The 21,877-nt window shown below is 45.1% G+C and overlaps 1 protein-coding gene across 3 annotated transcripts in view; it reads right to left on the bottom strand.

The window, feature by feature from the left end:
• The window catches only part of ACOX2 (acyl-CoA oxidase 2), a 51,775-nt gene that overhangs the window by 27,403 nt on the left and 2,495 nt on the right, over positions 1-21,877 (bottom strand). The window contains exons 2-8 of one of the 3 annotated variants that reach the window (XM_036738459.1): positions 20,168-20,304; positions 17,072-17,261; positions 9,736-9,898; positions 9,288-9,439; positions 8,854-8,961; positions 841-960; positions 506-621 (exon numbers count right to left, since the gene is read on the bottom strand). In XM_036738459.1, coding sequence (XP_036594354.1) covers positions 506-621; positions 841-960; positions 8,854-8,961; positions 9,288-9,439; positions 9,736-9,898; positions 17,072-17,231 — 819 coding nt within the window. In that variant the 5' untranslated portion in view covers positions 17,232-17,261; positions 20,168-20,304. Of the gene's footprint in view, positions 1-505; positions 622-840; positions 961-8,853; positions 8,962-9,287; positions 9,440-9,735; positions 9,899-17,071; positions 17,391-20,167; positions 20,305-21,877 lie in introns of those variants that run through there. The other 2 variants (XM_036738458.1, XM_036738457.1) reach the window with 2 other exon arrangements.

Below are 21,877 nucleotides of genomic sequence, written 5' to 3'. Positions count from 1 at the left end.
AAATGATTGCTGTCCTTTACCCCTCAGGAGAACTCAGTAATGGGACCATTACTCAAACCATGTTTAAAACTCCTACTGGGTTCCTAAGGAAATTCAGCAAGCATTTCTAACAGGCCTACTGTACGCCTGACCTGGTGCTAGATGCTGGAGACACAAAGACAAAACCAAGTCAGGAATGACTTACTAAGCACCTACTATGTGGAGCTCCTGGTCCCTCAGAAGAGTGATGTGATTTTTGGAAACAGCCATAAAAAGGGATGGAGGTTTGATGCTGCTAAAGCTAGTCCATGGAACCTATCATTCCTAGGAGAGTGCTAGCTCTCTGAAGGCAGGGACCTTTTCACCTGGGCCAGTGCCCAACAGGGGCCTAAGAAATGCTGGTGGAAGGAAGGAGTTTCCTTCAAGCCTCAGATTTGAAGTTCTCTCCTCCTGATCTCTGCTCAAAAGCAGTTCTGAAAGTTGAAGATCAGAGGCACCCCGGCCTCCTGGCCTCACGATTTTTTACCTGAGAGAAACGGTTCAGCATGTTTTCCCTGGGAATCCGCACGTGATCTAACTGGAGGAAGCCATTGTCTGTTTGCTCAAAGTTCATTTTCGGCCCGATATCCCCTACAGTTATTCCTGGAAAAGAGCAAGAGACAACAGAGGCCCTCGGCATGAGGGTTTCTACCCACGTCCCTCCCCTGCTCTTTCCCACCTGAGGACAGGAAGGGGAGGTGGCAGAGCCTTGTCATTGGGTGATTGGCCAATGTCCTTGCCTCTGGAAGCAGTGAGCTGGCTTCCATGGCCTGGACACCCCCAGAAATGGATGGGGCAGCAGCTGAGACCACCAAACGTTACCTGGCAGAGGGGAGTGGTCTTGAAGGCTCCGGATGGGCACTAAGAAGGCATGCATACCATGGCACCTTCCTGAGCAGTACAGCTGTGCCAGGATCAGAGCATGGGTTGCTGTTCTGCCCACTGTAGAATGGAGGAAAAATGAGTCCCAAACCTCCCACTCTAGGTCTGGGATAATTACCATCCTGGGTTAGGGGCTTTGTGTGGAGGCTCTGGGGGTTGGTCGGTGGAAGGGGAGTTTGTCCAGGAGCCAGGAAGAGGCTTGGAACTCAGCCCCTCAGAGCTGGTGAATGGCGCTCAATCACGTGGAGTAGTCAAGACTTGATGGAGCTGATTAGGGACCTGGGTTCAAACCTGGGCTCTGTGGGTCACCTGGGGCAAGGACAACAGCAGCAGCTACCATTTCTAAAGCCCATGATATAGTCTAGCTCCCTGGCTCCTCACAATAATCCTGTAATGACGTACTCCAGGTCTGAGCATTTCCATTTCACAGATGAGTTAGCTGAGGCTTGGCCACAGTAAACAATCTGCCCAGCGTCACACAGCTAGTAAGTCTCTGAGGCAGGAGATGCAGCCAGATCTTAGCGATCTGTCCGTGTATCATGTGGCCTCATCCAAGTGACTTACCTCTCTGGGCCTCAGTGTCCCCATCTGTAAAATGAGGAGTTGAACCAGATGGCCTTTGATCTTCATTTAGTCAACTAGCACAAAGCACCTATTGTGCACCAGGCATTGTGCCTTAGGAATTTAGGGATACAAAGAAAAGCCAAAGACAGTGCCAGTCCTCAAGGAGCTTATAGTCTAGTGGGGAGACAACATACAAACAACCATGTGCCTAAAAGAAACAGACAGAACTGGTTGGGGATGGTCTTACACAACAGTTAGAGAGGGTCTCCTGGCTACAGGTGGGCCCTGAAGGAAGCTGGGGAAGCTAAGAAGCAGCAATGAGGAAAGAGACAGTTCCAGGCATGAGGGATGGACAGTGAAAATGCCTGGAGTCTGGAGATGGGTGTCTCCTGAAAAGAGCAGCCAGGAGGCCAGTGCCATTGGATGGAAGAGTATATGGAGGGGAGTCAGGTGTAAGAAGATGGGAAAGGTAAGAAAGAATATGTCTGAAGGCCTTTCGGTGCCCAGTGGAGGAGTTTATATTTGAATCTGGAGGTGATAGAGAACCATTGGAATGTATTGAATTGGGAGATGATATAGGCAGACCTGAACTTTAGGAAGATCCATTGGACAGCTGAGCGGAGGAAGGGCTGGAGTGGGGAGAGACTTGAGGCAGGCAGACCCTCCCCACCCCTAACAGCTATTGGCATAGTCTAGGCCTGAGGTGATGGAGGCCTACACCAGGGTGGGGGCCATGTCAGAGAAGAGAAGGTGGCATATTTGAGAGATGTTGTGAAGATGGAATTGACAGACCTTGGCAACAGCTTGAAAATGGGGTGTGGGAGTAGTTTAGAGATAGTGAGGAGTCCTGGGCGACTCCTAGGTTGGGAGCCAGCATGGAGGATGGCGGGTGATGACACCTTCAAAAGCAAAAGGGAAGTTAAGGAGACAGGAGGAATTTTTGTTTTTGTTTGTGTTTGCTTTTGCAACATAAGATCATGAGTTCTGTTTTGGACAGGCCAGATTTTAGCTATCTACAGGACATCTTGTTGAAGATGTCTAACAGGCACCTGGGAGGGCAAGGCTGGAGGCTGGGAGAGTTAGGGAGGGCCAGGTAGATCTGAGAGTCATCTGCAGAGAGAGGACCATCCAAGCCATGGGGGCTGATGATATCACCAAGGAAAATTGCCTACAGAGAGAAGAGGGCTCAGTTCAGAGCCTGCGTAGGAGAGATCTGGGTGAAGATCCAGGAAAGCGAACAGGTCTGGTCACACGGCTAGGAGGGAAACCAGGAGAAATGAAAACCTAAAGAGAAGAGAGTGTTAAGAGAAGAGGGTGGTCAGCAGGGTCAAGGAAGGGCTGCAGAAGAAGCAAGAAGGCTGAAGACTGAGAATAGCCCATCGAGTGTAAACAGAGATCCTTGGGAATTGGGAAAGAGCAGCTTCAGCTGAATAATGAGGCCAGAAGCCAGACGGCAAAGAGTGAAGAGAATGAAGAGGAAAATGGCAGCCCCCAGCTACAAATCTATTGTCTTGTGAATGTTACTATATTTAAAGCTCAGATTTTCCCTAGTGAAATCTGCACGAGTAAATTGGCATCCTCATCCTCATTCTTTGGCTTGTAATCCAAACTACAGTGGGGAATGACTGAAGGCTTTTAAGAAGGCTGATAATGCACACTGAAAATGTGCACTGAAGCTATTTTCCCTGGGGAGGAAGAGCTGCCATTGGCCTGGAGTTCAGATCCACCTCTTCCTTCTCCAAACCATCCTCTTCGAAGCTGCCAACATTATTTTCTTAAGGTACAGGGCAGAACATGCCACTCCCTTACTCAAGAATCTTCAGTGGCTCCCTACTACTGCCAGAAGGACAAAGTACAAACTTGAAGCTTGGCATTTAAAGTTCTTTCTAATCTGCCTTTGTACGATTTTTCTTCCAGACATTTCATATCACTTCCTTTCATGTACTCTACTGACAAAGTCTGTAGCCCAAACTTGGGTTTTGATTTCCCACTGCCATACCTTTGTCTAGTTGTCTCACAAATGACTGCCCCATAGAGTATTTAGCTCCCTTCAAGGAATCGCTCAGGAACGCTAAGAGTGTGGTGCCCTGGAAGAAGCGCGGGATTTGGAATCAGGTGATGTGGGTTTGAATTCCAGCGCTGTTTTGCCTGGGTGATCTTACAGAAAGTCCCTTTGCTTTTGCCTGCATGAGGGATCCCATTCCGGCTCTGCCTACAACAGGAGATTGCCTCCTCAATCATTCCCACTCCCTCTTCATTTCAGTCTCCCCTGTCTACTGGTTCCTTCCCTACATCTCCCCCCTCTTCAAAAAGCATCCTCCCTCACTTGATCCTTCCGTCCTCTCTGCCCTTTGTGGCCAAACTCTTTAAAAGCCTACCTAAGTTAGGTGCCCCCGTGGTCTCTCTTCTTGACCCCCTAGAATCTGGTTTCTGATCTCACCATCCCCTTGGAACCACTCTCTCCAGAATGAGTAGGCATCTCTTAATTGACCTTATCTCAGTCCTCATTCTCTACTTCCCGGTGGCCTTTTGCCACTCACTCCACCTTGAGACGCCTGCCTCTCTCTCTCTCTCTCTCTCTCTCTCTCTCTCTCTCTCTCTCTCTCTCTCGGTTGCTCTCCTGGTTCTCCTCCTACCTCTCTGACCACTCCTTCTCTGTCTCCTTTGCTGGATCCTCCTCCAGCTCCTGCCCATTAACTGTGGTGTCCCACAGGACTCTGTTCTGGGCCCTCTCGTCTTCGCCCTCTGTACTGCTTGACCTCATCAGCTCTCCTGGATTTAATTACCATCTTTATGCTGATGATTCTCAAATCTTCCTGTCCAGCCTTAACTTCTCCGCTAACCTCCAGGCTTACATCTCCAGTTACCTTTCAGACATCTTGAACTGGATGTTCAGTGAAGATCTTGCATTGGTTACATCCAAACTGGAATTCATCTTTCCCCCAAACACTCCTTACCTCTTATCTTCCCGGTTACTACTCTGGGCACGGCCATCCTCCCTGGTCCAACAATCTAGGTATCTTCCTGGATTCCTCACTATCTCTCATCCCTCCTCCCCCATATCTAGTCTGGTGCCAAAGCCTGTTGATTTTACCTTTGCAACATCTCTTGAATATGCCCCCTTCTCTCCTCTGACACCTCCCCCCCCTCCCCCACCCAGTGCAGGCCCTCATCACCTTGGCCTCTGGTGAATCTGCCTGTCTTTGACCTCTCCATGCTCCAGCCCATCCTCCACTCAGCCTCTGGTGACTCTGCCTGCCTCTGACCTCTCCATACTCCAGCCATCCTCCACTCAGCTCCCCTCCCAAAGTACCGTTCTGATTACACTGCCTTCCCACTCAATAAACTAGTTGCTTGCTGTCACCTCCAGGATCAAATACAAAATCCTCTGGTTTTCATTCAAAGTCCTTTCTAACCTCCTCCCCTCCGACTTTTCCAGTCTTCCTATACCTTACTCCCCAAATGTACTCTAAGATCCAGTGACACGGGCCTTCTGGCTGTTCCCCAAACAAGACTTTCCATCTCTCTGCTCTGGGCATTCTCTCTGGCTGTCCCTTGTGCCTGGAATGCTCTCCTGCCTCTGCTCTGACCACTGACCACCCTGACTTCGAGGCCCAGCAAAATCCCACCTCCTACAGGAAGCCTTTCCCAGTCCCTCTTCATTCTAGCACCTGCCTTCTTAATTATTTCCTATTCGTCCTGGATAGAGCTTGTTTGTATATATTTGTTAGCTTGGCTCCCTCGTTAGATTGTCAGCTCCTTGAGGACAGGGACTATCTTTTGCCTCTTTTTGTAACCCCAGTGCTTTGCCCAGTCCCTGGCACACACTAGGTGCTCAATAAATGCTTATTAACAGACTTTTTTGGGCTCAGCTTCCTCATTTGTAAAATGAGAGGGTTTGCTTATTCATCAAACATGTAGTAAATGTCCCAGGCACTGTGGAAGAGCCAGGAATCCAAAGAAAAACAAATTGGTCCCTGCCCTCAAGGAGCTTACGTTCTATGGGAGGTAAACCGTAAGGATGCAGGACACTAACAGGTTAAATATAAAGTAATTTCTGGGGGAAAGGCTTTAGCCCCTGAGAGCAGAGGAGATCTGGAAAGGCTTTCTGTGGGAAGCCTTGCCATGTGAGTGGGTCTTTGAAGGAAGCTCAGCATTCTCTGAAGTGGAGCTGAGGGAGGGCATTCCAGGTGGGCCAGTTTGCTACTTCACCAGCAAGGGGCCATAAGCCTGGGGAGGCAGACTGGGGTCAGACTTTAGGAGGAAAAGGAGGAGCTTTATAAACCAAACAGAAGAGTTTGTATTTTACCTTAGAGGCAGAGAGCCATGGCCAGACTCATCTGGCATCAATGTGGAGGGTGATTCTGAGAGGGGAGAGATTGGCTACAGGGGCCCCACTGAGCAGACTACTGAAATGGTGCAGATGGGAGATGAAAATGGCCTGAAGGAGCATGGTGGCCTTGTGAGTGGAGAGAGGCAATGTAGAGGTAAAGATAAAGGGTCTACCCTGGATTTGGAGTGAGGCCCGCATTTGAATCCTGGGCAAGTCACAGCCTCTCAACCACAGTATAATAATAGCCTCCCTCTATCATACAGGGAGGATTGTGAGGGTTGAGGAGATGTTTGTAAAGTGCTCTGCAAACATTTGTTAAGATTTGGCAACTCTTTGGCTATGTGGGGTTGGGAACCTGGGTGATTGGAGGGATGGTGGTACCATTCACCCAAGCAAGGAAGTTAAGAAGGGGTGGGGCGGGGAGGGGGTTGAGTTCCCTTCTGTGATCTGATCGAGGCATAATAATACAGGGAAGGACTGATGGGGCATCAAATACAAACTGCCTTGAGGAAGGAGTGAGTAAATCTACCATGGGAGATCTATGGGAGGGAAGGACTTGGACAAGGTGGCGGGGATGGGACCACAGTGGAAGAGCACTGGCCCTGGAGTCAGGAGGACCTGAGTTCAAATCTGACCTCAGACACTTACTAGCTGCGTGACCCTGGGCAAATCACTTAACCCTGACTACCTCAAAAAAAAGGGGTGTAAGTACCATCCTTAAGACCTGTAACCTTAGCTGACTTCTGGCTTTCTTGGAAAGTGTGGGAAAGACTGCCACCTAGTGTCTACAGTTGAACTTTCTGGCTGCCTTGGTAGCATTCCTATGTATTGGTGATGGATGACCTGCTTGGAATAGTAAGACTTTTTTTCTCCTTTAGGAAATGGAGGGGAGGGGGAGGGGAAGGGTGCAGTTAGGAGTAGCATTCTCATCTGCAGCACCCCTCTGGATTTAGCTCTCAGAGTCCACGTTGTTTCCCTTCAATGGAATGTTAAGCTACAGGAGGGGCAGAGATTGCTGTGTGTTTTAGTCTTCTGGTCCCAAGCACCCAGCCCAGTGCCTGACACACAGTAGGTTCCTAATAAGTGTTTGTTCATTTGGATCTTTCTAGGCTCATTCCCCATCCAGTACTCTGCCATCCTGCCAAACTGGGCTTCTTCGATGCCTCACCCATCTCGGGGCTCATGCCTTTGCCCAGGCTGCCCCCCATGCCTGGCATGCTCTCACTCATTACCTGTCTCCTAGAATCCCTAGTTTTTTTTCAAAGATCAGTTTAAGCATCACCTCCTACAGGAGGCTTTTACTAATCTCCCATCTAGGAATGCCTTCCTCCCCCAAGTGACTGACAGTATATAAGGCAGGGGAGGCAGTGTTCTATACCTTGACCTTGACAGTTACAAAGAGATCAGACTTCTCAATTGAGTCCGTAAGTGGGGAACTCTGTGTGAATAAGGCCTAAACACCTCTAGAATCAATCAGGAATCAGAGACTTTAGACAAAATAGGAAAAATCCTTGATCAGTTCAAAAGGAGTGAAGGCTATAGGATGTGAGCCACAGAAGAAGTGTGTTTAGATTAATAAAGGAGACTTGGTCACACTCTGTGGTGCTTGTAGTATAAAACCCAGAACAGGAGCCAGTTTGGAGTGGTCTGTCAGTAGAGAAGAAGGACCTCAGCTGTTGAATTGTAAAGAATCAGAGGCCCAGGGGGCAACAGACAGAAATAGAAAGGACAGAAAGAAAATGTGGGCTGAGCTGTGGCCGAGGAAGGAAAGACTGAGGACCACTGACCCGACAGGCACCTGGGAACTGAAGGCTCCAGGTGGACCAACCTCTTTGAGGACCGAGGACAGTTCCAAGAAAAGGTCAGCCATCCTGAGTGTCTCCTCCCAAGGCCTGTCTTTTAAGTTGTATACTCAGCTTTCTGCTTTTCCCAAATATTTTCAGTAAATTGAATTTTTGTTTCAACCATAATGAGAGGCCAGAGGATAGCTAGAAATAATTAAGTCACAGAGCCCAGTCTCTGCCTAAATGTTAGGAATTTTTCTAACTGAGGAATCACTAATTTTAGTTGTTCTCCTAACTTTTTGTTTAATATAAACTCTATAAAGCAACAGTGAAGGAAACCTGAGGAGACATTTCACTCTTGGGCTTAAAAAATAATAGGCAGGAGCCAGGGGTGGGGTGGTGGAGAGAGCTGGCTGTACTATAGTGTGGGGCTCATTAAATATCCAGAGGAGAGAGAGAGCAGAGAGGAGGGGATGGTAGGGATTCCTGGTCACCAGCAGCCCTCAGTGACATCTGGGTCCATGGTGTGGCACTTTTCTATGTCCTCTGATACAATGGAAGGTTTTTTTCGGTCTGTATTCCCAGGTCTTAGCACGGTGCTTGGCACACAGTAGATACTTAATCGCCGATTGATTAAATGAATGAGGTGACTTGGCAATACTCCAAGGCCCTTTTCTTGAGGATAGAGCCTGTGCCCTGAGATCTGGCAAGGGGACCCCATCTCCTCCCCTTCTTCTATACCCCTGGAGCCAACTTATATTCTATACTGGGTGGGAGACAAACTCAGTCCTACTCTGACTCCCTGGGGGGTCTTCCAAGGTCTAAGATCTTGTCTCTTGTGGGAGGCAATATTCACCTTTACTGTAATGGAACAGAAGCTATAATTTGGCTTGTGACAAAAATGTAAATAAAAATTGCTTAAGGTATTAAGGCAGCATGATGTAATCAGGAGTGCAGGGGGCTAGGAGTCACACCTGGGTTCTGGGGCCACCTCAGCAGCTAACACTGTATAACCTTGGACACAGGATCACAGACGTAGGGCTGCAAGGGACCTTAGAGGCCATTTAGTGCATTTTAGAGATGGGAAAGGTGAGTCTCAGAGAGGAGAGGCCCATGGTCCCCCTGCACCTGTCAAAGGCAGAATTTGAACTCAGGTCTCAGCATAATGACAAACTTTACCATCTTGCCTTGGCTCTGCCCGCCTGGAGATGGGTACCTGGTACAGGAAGAGGGATCTGGGGCATAAGGGACAGGGTGGGGCTGGATACTTACAATCTCCAGGCCACCACTTGGTTGCAGATAACGTTGGTGTGTTCAGCACAAACTCTTGGGTGGAAGCGTCATAAGTGGCTGTCGTCTCAAGACCTTGAAGGTATGTCCCTTGGAGCCAAGGAAACCAAGCCATCAATGAATAATGTTATTCTAGTTGTCTTAGAGGGGCCACTATTGGCCAAGCCCACTGCTCCTCAGATTCCCAGATAGGGACTGAATTTGCTGTCATCTGCCCTTCCCATTTGTCACCATGCAGACTGAACAAGACAGGTGGCCTCCTGGGATGTTGGGAGACAGCCCTCCAGTGGGGCTCTTCCACAGATGCTTTGGGGGGGTTGCAGGACCCCCCAGCGTTTGTACTTGGCTACACCTTTGGACCAGGGCTGTGGTTTGTGTCCCCCCAAGTACACAGCCCAACATCTTCTCTGTCTTACCGTGCCCCATTTCTGTCTGAGCATAGGTGACAATGATCTGGAAGTTGTCTGTCAGGGGGCCCCACTTCCTGATTTGCTCCTCTGAACCCAGGCTCCTGAGGGCTCTCTGGAAGACTGAGTGTATGTTAAAGGCCGTGTCTCCTGCAAGGGCCCTGTAAGACACAAACGTGCATGTCAGGGGTTGGAGGTGGGGTGAGCATGGGAAATGGGTGCAGATGGGCTCGGAGGCCACCGGCACTCACTTGCTGTCTTAGGATCAAGGGGACAAGTATTTAAGCAGCTGTTACGTGCCGGGTGCTACACTAAGCACTTTACAAATACTACCTCGGACTCCACCGGTGCCCTTGCCAGGTTAGCTCTGGGCTGGTGGGCTTGGGGCCTTTGTGATGGCTGTTCCCCCAGCCAGTTCCAGAGGCTCCCCTGCCGTCGTTTGCCCCACAGTGATCACCTGTAGATATAGTTTTGTTCAACTCCATCCTCCTTCCAGCCCCTTTGCTTCATCAACTTCTTATAATGAACGGCCTTCTGAACGGCAGCTTCATACCGCTGGTTCTGGCTCATGAAGTAGTTGCTCTTTAGGGTGAACACGGGGTCACTGTAGATGATGCTCTCTGCCAAACAGATGAGAGGGGTCAGCAGATGGCTCCTCCGTACCTAGCAGCAATTCCTCCTACATCTCCTTGATTCACTTATCCCAAAAAGATACTCTTATCTCATTCTGTCCTCATCATGTCCCTGGGAGGGTAGGTGTGAGGCTAGGCATCTTAACTCCCCATTTTAAAGCAAGGAGATCAAGGCTTACAAAGGCAGTCACATATCCCAAGGCCAAGCGCAGCCTTGGGATTCATGCCCAGGTTTTCTCCTTGCTCCAATTCATCCTGCACAGGTGTGCCTGGTCACTCAGCTACATGATAAACCCCAGTGCGGCCTTGTGTCCTTATGTGGCCTTCTAAATCTTTAAGTGCAGCCTTTTGACTGAATCTGAATTTTGTAAAATTTCGTAAGCATCTAGAAGGCCACAGGTTCCCCACCCCTGCCCTATGCTTAGCACAGTGCCTGGCACATAGTAGGTGCTTAATAAATGCTTATCAATTGAGTGATTCGAGTGGCTCTCAATTGCCAATACTATCTGGCATTAAAAACCTTCAGTTATTTCCAGTTCTGTGGTACATTACAGACTTTTCCACCTCTACCATCCAGCCAACCTGGCTTATTTTCCTGTTCTTCCCTTTTTTAAAGTTTATGTCCCTAGCACCAAGCAGGCACTTCATAAATAATTGTGGACTGATTACTGATTCAGGGACATACAATTCACCGTGCTCTTCATGGTACCTGTGTCTCTTAAATATTTCTTTATTTGCTTATTTATTAAAGCATTCCTTGAACTCAGATTTCCTGATGCCGAGGCTGGTCCTTTAGTGGCTGTACCATATTGTCTCTCTCTTGAGACCAGAAATGTTCTTTATTTGTAGCTTTAAAATGTACATATTAGCTTAGTCAAGTCAGTAATCAAAGCATCCTCTTGGCTTCTGTGTTCCCCCCTGACACTGTTAATTCTGTGTATTTTCCCGCACTCTGTGGCTATTCTTGTGGTTTGTTGTTGTTCAGGTGTTTCAGTTGTGTCCAGCTGTCTGTGACCCCATTTGGGGTTTTCTTGGTAGAGACACTGGAGCCGTTTGCCATTTCCTTCTCCAGCTCATTTGACAGATGAGGAAACTGAGGCACGTAGGGTTAAGTGACTTGCCCAGGGTCAAACAGCCAGTGAGTGTCTGGGGCCATATTTGAACCTAGGAAGATAAGCCTTCCTGACTCCAGGCTTGGTGCTCTGTGTGCTGTGGCTCCCTGTAGCTGCCCTATTGTGGATGTTTTTATTGTTGTGGTTTACAGAGTGGTCATTTGTGTATACAGTATTTTTCTGCTTCTAATTTCCTCATCACATGTCACTTAGTAGTAGTTTTTCCGTATTTCTTTGTGTATTTCATACTTAAGTCCAAAGGCAGAACTCTCCTGCTAAATTCACACACCGCACTTTGTTCAGCCATTTCCCAGGCATGTGGTGAAGTACACAGACAGCCGGATGAGGAGCTGGGGACCTGGGTTCAGATCCCAGCTCTGCCACTGCCCCGTTGTGGAACCAAGGCCCCTCCTTTGTCATTTCTGAAATGAGGTGGGGCGGACTAGATGACAAGTCTTAGGAGCTTACAATCTTCAATCAATCGTCTGACATTTGGGCCTTCCTTCCTTCCTTCCTTCCTTCCTTCCTTCCTTCCTTCCTTCCTTCCTTCCTTCCTTCCTTCCTCCCTTCCTTCCTTCCTTCCTTCCTTCCTTCCTTCCTTCCTTCCTTCCTTCCTTCCTTCCTCCCTCCTTCCCTTCCTTCCTTCCTTCCTTCCTTCCTTCCTTCCTTCCTTCCTTCCTTCCTTCCTTCCTTCCTTTCTTCTTCCTCCTTCCCTTCCTCCCTCCTTCCGTTCGTTCATTTGTTCATTCGTTCCTTCCCTCCTTCCTTCCTCCCTCCCTCCCTTCCTTCTTTCCTTTCTTTTGCTATTACAAGCATTATTGCTAGGAACATTTTTGTATAATTATCTCATTATTATCTTTGTATAATAATCTTACCAATAACATACTTAGGGACTGTTCTAGTGCCAGGCTCACAAGGTCAAAGGGCCCAGGTGATTTTGTAACCCCTATCACATAATGCTATGCTGCTTTCTGAAAAGATTGCACCAATCCAGTAGGAGTGTCACAATGTGCCTATTTCTTTTTATCCTTATCAGCCTTCAATTTTACAATATTAAAATTATCTGTCAATTTAATGGGGGTAAGGGAGAATCTAGAGTTCTTTTAATTTTAATTTTTCTGATTATTAGTTTAAAGAGTTTTTGGAGAGTGGTCTGTTTTTTCTTTTTTTTGGGAGGGCAATTGGGGTTAAGTGACTTGCCCAAGGTCACACAGCTAGTACATGTATCAAGTGTCTGAGGCCGCATTTGAACTCAGGTCCTCCTGACTCCAGGGCCAGTGCTCTACTCACCATGCCACCTAGCTGGCTCTGAGAGTGGTCTGTGTGTATATCCTTTGGCCACTTATCCCTTGGGGAAATGAATCTTATTCTTAGAAACTTATATCAACTCTGCCTCAGTATTAGATGTCAGACAGAGATGGTTATAGCAAAGATTTTTTTTTCTTTTTGGAGGGGAGAAGGCAGGGCAATTGGGGTTAAGTGACTTGCCCAAGGTCACACAGGTACGTAAGTGTGTCAGGTGTCTGAGGCTGGATTTGAACTCAGGTCCTCTTGACTCCAGGGCCAGTACTCTACTCACTGCGCCACCTAGCTGCCCCTATAGCAAAGAGTTTTCACCTAACCCCTACTCTAATCTGTTAAATTATTCATTCTGTCAGGAGGGAATGCAGTTGTCTTTATTTTACTACAATACTCATCTAGTCATAACTGTAACACTCCCACATCCACACATCACACTCATCATAGTTCCTAAATTTTATGCTATTAACTCTAAGTCATGTAAAAACCTAACTTCCCAACCCACATAAATCCTCGGCATTCCTGTGCATCATTAACAAAGCCCAACAGCAAGAGATAGAAAGAGAAATTCCATTTAAAGTTACTATAGATACTATAAAATATTTGGGTGTCTACCTGCTAAGACAAACCCAGGGACTATATGAAAACAATTACCAAACACTTCTCACACAAATAAAGTCTGATCTAAATAAATGGAAAAAACATCAGTTCCTCATGGTTAGGCTGAGCTAATATAATAAAAATGACAATTTTACCTAAATTATTTTACTTATTCAGTGCCATACCAATCGAACTACCAAAAAATTATTTTACAGAGCTGGATAAAATAACAATAAAATTCATCTGGAAGAACAAAAGACCCAGAATACCAAGGGAATTAATGAAAAGAAATGCTAGATATTAAACTTTATTATAAAGCTGCAGTCATCAAAACTACTTGGTGCTGGCTAAGAAACATAGCGGTGGATCAGTGGAATAGGTTAGGTACACAAGATGCAGTAGTCAACGACTATAGCAATGTACTCTTTGATAAACCCAAAGAGTCCAGCTTCTGGGCTAAGAATTCACTATTTCACAAAAACTCCTGGAAAATAGTATGGGAGAAACTGGGCCAATATCTTACACCATATACCAAAATAAAGTCAAAATGGGTCCACGATCTAGGTATAAAGGCTGATACTATAAGCAGTTTGGGAGAGCAAGGAATAGTTTACCTGTCAGATTTATGGAGAATGGAAGAATTTATGACCGAACAAGAGACAGAGAGCATTACAAAATGCAAAATGGATAATTTTGATTATATCAAATTGAAAAGTTTTTGCACAAACAAAGCCAATGCAGCTAAGATTAGGAGGGAAGCAGAAAATTGGGAAAGAATTTTTCCAACCAGTATCTTTGACAAAGGCCTCATCTCTAAAATATACAGGGAACTGAGTCAAATTTATAGGAATACAAGTCATTCCCCAATTGATAAATGGTCAAAGGATATGAGCAGGCAGTTTTCAGAAGAAGAAATTAAAGATAGCTATAGTCATATGAGAAAAATGCTCTAAATCACTATTGATTAGAGAAATGCAAATCAAAACAACTTTTAGGTACCACATTTCTCCTGTCAGATTGGCTAACATGACAAAACAGGAGAATCATAGATGCTGGTGAGAATGTGGGAAAATTAGAACACTGTTACATTGTTGACGGAATTGTGAACTGATCCAGCCATTCTGGAGAGCAATTTGAAACTATGCCCAAAGGGCTATAAAAATGTGCATACCTTTTGATCCAGCAATACCACTTCTAGGGCTGTTATCCCAAAGAGATCACACAAATGGGAAAGGGACTCATATGTACAAAAATATTTATAGCAGCTCTTTTTGCGGCGGCAAAGAATTGGAAATCAAGGGGATACCCATCAATTGGGGAATGGCTATACAAGTTGTGGTATGGAATACTATTGTGCTATAAGAAATGGGGAACATACTGACTTCATAATAACCTGGAAAGACCTACATGATCTGATGCTGAGTGAGGGGAGCAGAACCAAGAGAGCATTGTACACAATCACAGACATATTGCTTCTGTGATGACTAACTTTGATAGACTTGGCTCTTTTCAAGAATACAAGGTTCAAAGACAGCTCCAAAGGACTCATGATGGAGAAAACTATCTACACCCAGAGAAAGAACTATGGAGTCTGAACGTGGATTGAGGCAAACTGTTTACTCTCTCTCTTTTTTTCTCTTCTTTTTTGGTTTTATTTCTTCCTTTTCATGATTCATCCCATTGGTCATAATTCCTCTTTACAATTTGACTATTGTGTAAATAATTTTAATGCGAAGGTATATGTAGAACGTATATCAGATTCCATGCCCTTTTGGGGGGAGGGGGAAGAGAAGGGAGGGGAAAAAATTGAGAACTTAAAAACTTGTGGAACTGAGTGTTGTAAACTAAAAATAAAAAAAATTTTAAAAGTAGGCAAAACCCCCTAACTTCTCCATCCTTCCTCCCATCTGAGAAATGAACACCTTTCTGGGATCCACCCTACTCTTCATTTTATCCTTTTTGCCCTTTGTTCTTTTTTTCCTTTCATTCTTTATCTGTACCGTTCATAATCAATTTATTACTTACCTCCTTCATCCCCTCCCCTCCAGGTCATTCAGTTCTTAAAGCAGTATTGCTGTTATTTTATTACACTCTTGTGATAATTAGAGCTATAGACTTCAAATATTAATGCAATGGAATATTATTGTTCTGTAAGGAATGATGAATATGATGAATTTAGAGAAATATGGGAAGACTTGTATGAAGTAATTGTTGTCGTTTGCCCTTCATTCTCAAAGAGGACCTTGATATCAGGAAGGTGATGCCATGAATTGAAAGTGAATTGGATTTAAGTGAGGGAGGGCTGTGCAAAGTCACCAGCCTCACTTTCTCCTCTGGAGCCATCTGGGTCTAGTGGTGAGATATAGATCAGGATGACTGGAGATGGCCCTCATGAAGCGATGCAGAGTGAATAAAGCAGAACCAACAGAACAATATACATAATGAGTACATCGGTCTAAATAAAGACAACACTGGGAAAAAAGAAAACTCAAATATAGCAATGTCAATACCATACTATCAAAGTTAAAGCACCTATCTTTTCTGCTAAAAACTGGTAAACTACAAGAATAGAAAGTAGTATAAAACTTCAGTCACAATCATACTAATAGGTAGTTTTGCTTACATTTTCAGCGAATGTACTTTGGAGTGGGGTTTGTTTGGTTGTTGGGAAGTGTTTGTTTTGTTGGAAAAAAAAGAAAAAATTAATAAATTAAGTCAAAAGTAGATTTGAGATGCTGTATTGTTCAGATATAAAAGGGTTAAAATTATTCCATCATAAAGCTTTGAATCTTAATGGCAAAACAGGGTGGATGTGTGAAGAAGACACCCTGCATAGTACTCACTAGTCCTTATGACCTTTCTACACCCTACTTCCTTCTATGCTCAGTTGTATCCTGAATATTTTGGGATATCATTTCACCATTGTGATTCTTATTACTTTAGTAATATATTATTTTTCCATGAACCACTCACTGTGTAGTATAGCCTTAATTTAGATATGCACCTTTTGTTTCTTTCCCTCATTGATCACAATTTTTTATCACATTATATTCTGTAAAGGGTATATTGTTGCTACCTTTCTGCATTTATTTATGAATTATTTATGCCCTGGCACATCACATGTCTTGTTTTTATAAAGTTACCAAACAATGCATTTTTTAAAATTCCTTTTCAGTAATCACCACAGATCCATCAAATTTAGTTTCCAACATTCTGCTTAGGTCCATAATCTTCTTGGTTATCTTAATGTTGGATTTGTCAAGATCTGAAGGTGTTAGGTTCAAATCACCTGTAACTATTATCTTACTATGTAAATCTTTTGCATTTCATTTTGCTTTTCCTTTAAATATCTGAATATTATGCTATTTGGTGTATTATATGTGTATATATGTATGTATATATAAGTTTGTGTATATTGTTTTATCTATGGTACCTTTATACTATAGTTTCCATGATTATCTCACTTGACAGTATCTTTTTTTTTTTTTACCATCACCTTATCCAAAATCATAATTAAACCTGCTTTTTTGGGGGGGAGGGGAGGAGGGGCTGGAGGGTCAGCTGAAATATAATAAATTTTTTTTGGTGTCTCTAATTGCTATTTTTGAGAGGAGCTAGGCTCTCTTATGATCTCTCTGCTATCTTCTAGGAAGTAGTATTTACATGGCAGAGTGAAAGTGAATAGATGTGGCCTTTTCCCTTAGGGGTCCATGCAGCCCACACTGTGTGTATGCCTATGGGAAGGAAGGCTGGATTTGGGGTCAGAGGTCCTGGGTTCGAATATTGGCTGCCACTTGCTCCCTTTGTGATTATTGGCAAATTGCTTCACCTTTCTTGAGCTTTAGTTTCCTCATATGTAAAATGGAAATTGTGAGGATTACAGGGCTACCATGAGAATCAAATGAGATAAGGTGTGTAAAAGTGCTTTACAAACCTTAAAGCACATTTGTGAATTATTGTTGTTGTCATCACAGCACATTGACTTCTATCACATCACATGCCCAGAATTATTTGTATTTTAATAGAGGGTTTTTTGAATCATGGACTGCATAGAGAGCATTAATCTTCAGTGGGGAAATTCGGGGGAGATTTTTTTTTTTTGTGAGTAAAGAAGGGAGAAGGGAGGGAGAAGACCAGAGGGTTGTCTCACCAATTTGTCTCCGTTTCTGGGTAAATTCTGCACCGCCATCCAGGATGTTTGTGAGTTTCTCGACATCGAATGACTTGTTCTGCCTCTCAATGTCCAGGTCTGGGTTCACTCCTTTGTTCCAGGTGCTCCTGGGAGTCGTGCTGTAGATCTGGTTGGCCATTTTGAGAGGTTCTGTCTGGGTCCCAGCCTTCTGCAAGAGAAAGGCCCAATGCACCATCAGCTCTGGCTCGCCATCCTGCCCTGAGCTTACCCTCTATGGCTGCTCTGCCTCTATCATGGAGAAGTAAGCTTAGCAATGAGGCAAAAGGGCATGTTAAAGAGTAACTGGTGACTTTCGACATCTGGGGCAAGAGGTGTCGGAGCAGGACTGAGCCAGCTGATAATCTGGTCCTGGATGGACCCTGGGCGGGGCGGGGGTGGGAGGTGGGGTGGGGAAGTGATTGCCTGGGGCCAAAGCTCCTCCCAGCCTCTGTGCAATCATTACTTGAGAATGTAGGGACATTCAATTTCTGCAGCTGGTGTACAATTTATATTTGGCTTCCAAGTTAGATTGACCCCAAAGGAGGACAATGAAAACAGTGCAGGGGAGAAAAGAGGGAATGGTGCTAAGGGATATGATCTATCATAGGATCATTAATTTCAAGCTGGGGAGGGCCTTGTGACCTTACAGATGAGGAACCTGGATCCCAAAGAGGCTCAGTTATTTGTCCAGGATCATGGAGTTGGCAAGTCACTGAGGCAAGATTTGAGCCCAGGTCCTTCTGATTCTAAGTCCAGTGCTCTATTCATGATACCATGATGAAATGAAATCCCTTGAGAGGCAGCATGGTGTAGAGACCTATTTGCTGGACTTGGACTCAAGACCTGGCCTCTGACTATGGACAGCTCAGCGTGTCTGAGATTCGGTTCCCTCATCTGTAAAATGGGACTGTTAGGCAAATCAGCAAGCATTTATTAAGCACCTACTGTGTCAGGCACTGTGCTGAGTAAGCATTAGAGATACAGAAGGAGGCAAAAGACAGTCTCTGCCCTCAAGGAGCTTGCTGTCCATCCTTTGTTTTCAAAGAGGAGCAATGATATCGCAGGTTGATGTTTTGACTTGTGTCCAAATTGGATTTAGGTGAGGTAGAGTTGCACAAAGTCATTAGCTTCACTCTCTCTTCTAGAGTCACCAAAGTCCGGTGGCGAATCAGGACAACTGGCAAAGGGCTGGGATGCAGTGAATGACCTTGGTCTTGTTGTTTTTGATGCCTAACCAGCCCTCAAGGGCTCCACGGCACCTGTTTCAGCTGCCTTCGTGGCCGTTGGAACAAATTATTCTCGTCTGCCCATTCTGTTGGGGGAAGTCTTCACATGCTTGGGGTAGACATCCCCCTAATTCACCGCCTGCTGGTCACCCTCCACTTGGTTTAGCTCTTCTGCCTGGACAGTTTCCTGGAGGGTGGACACTATGCGTCCTGCAGTTTCTTGGAGCCACAGGTGAGATTTGGGTAAAGGTGGACACCGAAGGTAGATGAACACCCCTGAAGAAGGCTTGGTAAGTCCTCATACCAGAGGAGTTAGTCCTCCCTGAACACCCCATATACAAGATATACAAAGGAGGGAAAGATGCCGAAGGCATGGAAAAAATCTTGGACCTTATTAATACTGAAAAAAATGGACCTAGAGAACATCGATAACCATGAACCTCTATGGCCACACTGCCATCTATATACAATCTTTTAAGAGTCGTCTACATATGAATCAAGAACACTCTTGATGAGGGTATTAGTAAGGGACTAACAGTCTTCTACAAATGACATTCAATAATGGACCATGTCAGTTTGGATTAACTGAAAGATGTAGAGAGTTTAAGATCCCCTGTGTTTGTTGTTTGCTAATTATTAAGGGAAAAAAACCATTTTATTCATTAGAACAAAATAGTCTTAGAGACTCATTTACAACAAGGTGAATCCTGCCCATACATCGAAATTGTTCATGATTCCTTGGAAAACAGAACAACAGGAATAGAGCCATTCAACTGTCCTCTGAAAGAGATATCAAGTGAGGCATAAAGCACGGAAGTATATACTCATCAAAGATATTGCCTGTGATAGAGGAGATCTAGCACTGAATCCAAGTTGAAGAGGGAAGGAGGAGTCCTGAAGGAGCTCCTACTTATAGATGGCTCTTACATTTGAAAATTACACAGAACTGAGGGGCAAGGTTCTGAGCATGATCAATCTATTAGTCGGGCTGGCAGTAACCAATAAATTGGGTCCATGGCCTCTCTCGACGGCCCAAGACCCTGAGTGAGGGCTGACAGGGTCTTCCTTCTGACTGGCCCGACAGCACATCATTTGTACTTCTCCTGGCAAAGGTAAGACAATCCTGATTGGTAGACAGTTTAATGAGGAGGTGGGTTAAGAGTCACCTCAGCTCCTTCCCATTACTTTTTCCTTGGGAGATGGGAGCAATCCTCAGGTGATAGGCAGACATGAGTATTTGAATCAGCTTTAATTTAAGTTAACTGGGCAGTGGGTAAGGTTGCAAAGGTAGACAATACAAGAGTAGAGATTCAATTCACAACTGAATTGAGTCCTGAGTGGAAGTAATTACAAGACAAAAGCTTGGTAAGTTTCTCCTTAAAAGTTAACAGGGTAAGGAACTTAGACTCACAGAGTGTGGGAGAGCATTAAACCTATGCCAGCTTGACTATGTCTTAAAAATAGAATTAAAATCAATTTTCAATTTTACATGGCATTGTCTTTATTGCATAAAGCCCTAGAACATCTCAGAGCCTCCTGGAAGACAGCTGTAATTGCTCAAAGTTATCTAGTCTAACCATCCACACAGAAAACACCAGGTGGATGAAGAAATGTCTGTTGCCCAGATTTCAACGTTTTTGAATGAGCAACCTATAGGAGTTTCTCCAAAAGTGTGTGTGTGTGTGTGTGTGTGTGTGTGTGTGTGTGTGTGTGTAACAGCTGGATAACAAGTTAGGCCCAGAGTTGAACAGGATGAGAAGAGGCTGGTTTGCCTTTGGGAGATAACAGAACTCCTTTCATGATTCCAAACTTCCGATAAAAACAAAGACCCATTAAAAAAAATACTAACATCCTGGTGGTGCTGCCTTATGGCAGTGAGAAATGGAAAATCAGTCTCTAAAGAACTGAGAATGAATATCTCTCAGACAGCAAAGGAGAGCGGCAAAGGAGGTCTGACTCAGCTGTTGCATGTAACCAGTGAGGAACCTGTAAGGACAGGAGTAAGAGATATCAGCAAGGAATTGTACGATAGGAAGAAAAGACAGGTTAGTGATGTGATGAGGGTAGAGGATGGCCGATGAATGGACAGAATACAGTTATCTCTTCCACATCTCAGGGGTCAGGGGTGCGGTGCCCCTGTGATCTAGAAAATCTGTGTAAAACTTTTTTGGCTCTCCCTCCATACCGGAGACATCTGAATTATCATGGTATTAAAGGATAAAATGTGTTGATATTATACAATGCCACACACATGTTTTTTGCATTCTGAGTTTCTAAACTTTTTTTTTTGTCATCCGCTGGCCTTTGTGTCTTCTGTAGCTGCTGCAAAATTCCCATTTAATTTCTTATGCTGTCCTGCAATATATTGAAACCATGATGGGGAAAGTTGTAATATGGAAGGGTTAACTATACTCCATGGGACTCTTGTCATGATGTTAGGAGAAAGTAAGGAATGCTTCCAGCACATTGAGAAGACCCTTTCAGGTGATTTGTGGAAGGACATGGACAGCATTCCATAGAATGAATAAGCATGTACTGGTTGCCCTCTGCACCATTATGGGGAGCCAGCAAAGTGATGAGAGTCCAAATGTCTCTTCTCACTGTCTCTCTCTTCCTCTCCCTCCCCCCTATCTGTGTCTCAGTCTCTCTCCCCCTCTAGTTTTTTGTCTCTCCTTTCCCCCTCTCTCTTTCTCTGTCTGACTCTCTGTCCCTCTCTCTCTCCTTCTCTCTGTATCTCTTTCTCTGTGTCTCTGTCTCTCCCTCTCTCTGTCTGTCTATCTGTCTCTCTCTTCCTCTTCCCCCTCCCCTGTGTCTTAGTCTCTCTACCTACTTTTTTGTCTCTCTCTTCCTCCCTCTCTCCTTCTTTCTCTCTCTTTCTCTGACTCTCTGTCCCTGCCTGTCTGTCTCTCCCTCCCTCCCCCTCTCTCTGTGTCTCCATCTCTTCCTCCCTCCCTCTGTCCGTATATATCTCTCTCTGTCTCTCCTTACCTTTCTTGCGGCAGCCCCCCACCCAACACCTCTACCTTTAGCAGCACCCAAGTCTCACTTGTCCACTTTTCCCAATCCATTTTTCTCTCTGGAAATGTGTGAAGCCTCGGCACAGGGACCGAATGACACCCGTAGGGGTCTTTTAGCTTTGGATCAAGAGTCTCCAAACAGGCCCAACTGGAAATTAAACTTCCAGGTTTTAATAAAATTAATAAACTCACTTCAATTGATATTTGGCTAAGTACCTTTTATAAGCAAAGTCCTCTCAAATGAAAATCATTAATATTGCTTTAAGAGAGGCAGGACTTGGAGGGAGGAAGCCCTGGGTTCAAGTCTCACCTCTAGCACAGACTGGCTATGTGACCTTGGGTAAGGTACATCATTTCTTGGAGCTTTAGGCAACTCTGAGGTTCTAAGCTACAGAGAGTGGCCAACATGAATTGGCAAAGGGACTTTCCACAATTTTTTTTTTTAAATACATTTTACCAGGGGACACGACACGCACATCTATAGGCATACACAAAAAGGTCAGCTGGGTGCCGCCATAGTGGATAGCGCGCTGGGCCTGGAG

This window comes from Trichosurus vulpecula, chromosome 9 (genome assembly GCF_011100635.1).
Source record: "Trichosurus vulpecula isolate mTriVul1 chromosome 9, mTriVul1.pri, whole genome shotgun sequence".
NCBI lineage: Eukaryota > Metazoa > Chordata > Mammalia > Diprotodontia > Phalangeridae > Trichosurus > Trichosurus vulpecula.
Note: the sequence above shows the minus strand (reverse complement) of the source record. Positions and strands in the feature narration are given on the sequence as shown.